Genomic DNA, 4272 nt, shown 5'->3' with positions numbered 1-4272 from the left:
ATTTTTAATCTATAAAAGAGTAAGTGAAATATCTAAACATATTTTTAAAAAAGACCTTTACTAAAGTGAAACCTTTTCAAGTTTCCATATTATCATTTGAATTTGAATTTATGGAATGCAATACTGGAGTAGACTCAAAAATTTGTGCAACTTCATCTCTTTTCAACATAGAACAAATCGATAATTTGATGGGACAGTTATAAAACGTCTTCATAAAATAGTGAAATGTCTGAAAGTGGCATAGGCCTACATCCGCAAGTAGTTCAGATGGTCAGCAAGTCTCCCATTGGCCTTGTCCATACTAAGTGCCCTTTTTGTCATAAACTGAAAAAAATATAGGGCCTATAACTGTCCCATCAAATTATCGATTTGTTCTATGTTGAAAAGAGATGAAATTGCAGAAGCATACCGAAGTATGATTTTTCTATGACTTTTTTTCCCCCTGCACAAAACCAGGGAGAGAGCATCGGAGAGAGATGGGGAGAGAGGGAGGAAAGACTGAGTACTATACGTAGTAATTATGATAATGTATATACAGTAATTATGATGTCATCATTACCTGAGCTAATTTGCATTCATCAACATACTAGTACACACTTCAGTTACAAGCTCCATGCTCTTATGTTCATAGTGCGGATCTCTTTGATAAAGACTGTATATACTACTAGTACCAAAGATCCTACACAACTGGGATCTTTGGTAGCAAAAATTTTATGTGTAGGCCTACTATTAATTTCATTGGTACACTTTTGTAGGTACGCTAATCAGTGCATGCTCTCCCGATCCTGAGCCCGTTCATAGATTGCTGCCCCCAACGTCCATTGGTAGCAATGTTTTCACCGAAAACCAAATGGCACGCGCACACGTGTCTGTCCGATTACGTCCCACAGCACAGCATAGCAGTGCAGTCAGGATTGGAGATTGGAGACGACTGACGACGAGCGCCTGTAGCTTCGATGATCTACCAGTTTAATACCACTGTTTGTGCATGTGGTACTAGTAAATATGTGTATGCCATTTATACTGTACATGTGCTGAGATCATAGTATGCAGTAGTCCTACCTTCCAAAATTACACCTGTTTCATGAGCACTCAACTCTTGCGTGTAGTCAAGTTCATTGGTTCGAGGAGGGGGCGTCGGCTTGGAGGTCGAGTACCAACAGTATCGGTCCACACAACATTCAAGAGCAAAATGGCATTGGCAACAGAGGAGCCACCTTCGACCACAAATCACTGTGGTAGGCAAGAATTACTGGCTGAGTTTGACAGGCTTGGAATCACACACGAAACTGTGGAACATCCAGAGGTGTGTTTTATACTGTTGTATGTTATTGGGAGCCTATTCAACAAGGCACACGGCTAGGTTTGCCGCGGCCGTATTTAAGTAAATTTAGTCTGACATGACGAGTCTGGATTGACAACACTATTAAACGATACCACTAAATAACAGTTGTACATATGGATATTAACTTGGATTCAATTCTTTTATGAAATCTTATCCTGATCATATTATGTTGATCTGTAACTGCGAAACACAGTCCGAACACCGAACGCAAAGCGTTTGGCTTCCACAGTATAACTGTGTACAACTAGGAGCGCCCCGGGGTTAGGTGATCTGATGTTCATTAATATGATTTATTAGTATTACAGCCAACTTGAATATTGTGTGAAATTACGTTTTAAACTCGTCACCTGACACTGGAGTCATACCTATTAATAACTTTTTGATGTTGCCAATCCTTTGGCAAGAAGGTGACACAAATACAACATGTCCAGTAATTATTTGGGGTGAAAATTAGACAAATACACACTTGATAGTACTTTATTCAGTAAGTACCAGCACTTTCAATTAATTTGGTTCTAATACTTGGACACCTTGCTTGATTGTTGACATCTCACACTTATTCCCCCCCCCCCCCCCCCCCCCCACCAAGTCAGTTGTTCTGGAAGACTGCAGGACTACAAGATATCAGTTATCACTTCACTTGTGTCTCGAACAGCCTTCCTGCAAAACAGCTTTTTACCTCTACTGTACTCTCCTAGAATGAAGCAGTACCAAAATCATTTTCTATTCTTATGTCATCCAACCCTAGGTGTTTACTGTGGAGACTATGATGCCACATCTCAAAGACATAACAGGAATGGTTTGCAAGAACCTTTTTCTACGAGACAAGAAGAAAAAACTTTGGCTCCTCACCGCCCTCCACGACCGACAAGTCACCATCGGCACCGTTGGCAAGAAGGTCGGTGCTCCGAACCTTCGATTTGCTGATGAGTCGATTCTCCTTGAGAAGCTGGGTGTGCGGCAGGGTTGCGTTACTCCGTTTGCACTCATCAACGACAAAGCTGGGGATGTGAGGTTTCTACTGGATTCAGAGATTGCCAAGGGAGGGGAGGTTAAGGTGTATGCTCACCCATTAGTCAACTCTGCTTCTACAGCCGTGTCTTCGGAAGACTTCATGAAGTTTGTGCGAGCAACAGGACACGAACCGATTCTTGTGGACTTCAGTGAGATGGACAGCGCCTCTTGATTCTGTTTATCATCTAAATTGTCCTCTGCTGGGCTTTTAATGGTTTCATAATGTTCCTTTTCCTGGCTAGTGACATTAAAGGACAAGTTTTACCTTCATAGAATTATACATATGTGGATTGACTGGATGCAGCAATATTGATAGAACATATCAGTGGAAGTTTGAGGAAAATCAGACAATCTGTGCAAAAGTTAGGGATTTGTAAAGTTTCTGTGCAGTCACGGCTGGATGTGAAGGCTTAGATTACAACAGTTGGTGATGTTACATGCATAGAAAAAAGAAGTACACATTCCCTCAACTTGCTGCTGATGTATGGGTAATATTATTCTTCCTGGTTTCTGAAGGTGGCAAGTCAAGTGCTCTTTTATTATGCAAGAAAAGTGAAAAATATGTATGTTGAATTTTCTTTGTATTTTCTTTATGTCATGGTATGCATGTGACATCACAAGCTGTAGTAGTCTTTTTATCCAGCAATGGTTGCACTTAAACTTTTAAAATTCATAACTTTTGAAAGGATTGTTTGTTTTTCCTTGAACTTTCACTGATGTGTTAGAACTATTAGTATTGATGCATTCTCACAATTCACTTAAAGGACAAGTTCACCTTCATAGACATGTGAGTTGAGTGAATGCAGCAATAATAGTAGAAGACATCAGTGAGAGTTTGAGGAAAATCGGACAATCCTTTCAAAAGTTATGAATTTTTGAAGTTTCTGCTCAGTCACAGCTGCATGAAAAGACTAATATAGCTTGTGATGTCACATGAGTACAACGACATAAAGAAAGAATAAAGAAAAATCAACATATTTCCATTTTTCTCGCATAATAAAAGAACACTTGACTTCTCTCTTTTAGAAGGGAGGGGGAATAATATTACCCCTAACATACATCAGTAATAAGTCAAAGAAATGTGCACTTCATTAAAAAGGTAAAGTTTTGTGAAATTTTCTTTACATTTCCCTTATATCGTTGTACGCATGTGACATCATACACTGTAGTAGTCTTCTCATCCAGCAGTGTCTGCACAGACACTTAAAAAATTCATAACTTTTGAACGGATTGTTCGATTTTCCTCAAACTTTCACTGATGTGTTCTACTAATATTGCTGCATTCTCTCAATCCTTATGTCTATGAAGGTGGACTTGTTCTTTAAGTATGATGGTGAACTTTGTCTTTAATCGCCCTTCCTAATTCACTTTCTTCCACCCCCTTCCAAATTTCCCTTTCTCCTGATAGATTCTGATGGGCAATTTTAATGTGTAAACAAAATATAAGTCAGTCCTCTCCAATGGCCCAGAAGAATGACATTTTTTAAAGCACTCTGATGCCTACTTCTAAAAACTAAACTGTTTTTTTTTTTTGTGTGTGTGTTAAATGACAGAAAATTACATTATTGAAATTTCATTGATTCAAAACACTTCATGAAATACTAAATAGGCACAGATATTGCTTGACTAGTCAAAAGTCAATTATATTATTTTATGGAACACATTAGTGATGTAGTGATGGGCAACATGGAATAATTGGATTTTGTGCGTATGTGTGTGTGTGTGTGTTTTGTTTTTGTAACTGCTGCTACGCACAAGGCATTCCCATGTGCTTGAATGCAAACAGACAAAAAAAAAAAATGCTGCTCTTTGTATCTTCAAAACTGATAAATTTTTAGTGCTGTGAATGATATCAAGTAACCTGATTTGCATGTGGTATTTGAGTAGAATCATGTACACCATTGTACTGTAAA

General features: G+C 38.6%; 1 protein-coding gene across 1 annotated transcript; it reads left to right on the top strand.

Moving 5' to 3' along the window:
- Positions 1-984: 984 nt before the first annotated feature.
- Positions 985-3169, top strand: LOC139740655 (prolyl-tRNA synthetase associated domain-containing protein 1-like). The gene is made up of 2 exons (XM_071651230.1): positions 985-1306; positions 2094-3169. The coding sequence occupies exons 1-2, from the start codon at positions 1085-1087 to the stop codon at positions 2529-2531; spliced, it is 660 nt and encodes a 219-aa protein (XP_071507331.1). The 5' UTR covers positions 985-1084; the 3' UTR covers positions 2532-3169.
- Positions 3170-4272: the final 1103 nt, after the last annotated feature.

This window comes from Diadema antillarum, unplaced genomic scaffold (assembly GCF_040938485.1).
Source record: "Diadema antillarum isolate AM-2024a unplaced genomic scaffold, OU_Dant_1.0 seq00000871_RagTag, whole genome shotgun sequence".
Taxonomy (NCBI): domain Eukaryota; kingdom Metazoa; phylum Echinodermata; class Echinoidea; order Diadematoida; family Diadematidae; genus Diadema; species Diadema antillarum.
The sequence above is the reverse complement of the archived record's forward strand: the minus strand, read 5'-3'. Positions and strand labels throughout refer to the sequence as shown.

Bases quoted from the DNA above. Each gene is read 5' to 3' on its own strand.
- LOC139740655 (XM_071651230.1), top strand. From the start codon at position 1,085: ATGAGCACTCAACTCTTGCGTGTAGTCAAGTTCATTGGTTCGAGGAGG. The intron at 1,307-2,093 runs GTGTGTTTTATA...ATCCAACCCTAG, and splicing joins AAACTGTGGAACATCCAGAG to GTGTTTACTGTGGAGACTAT.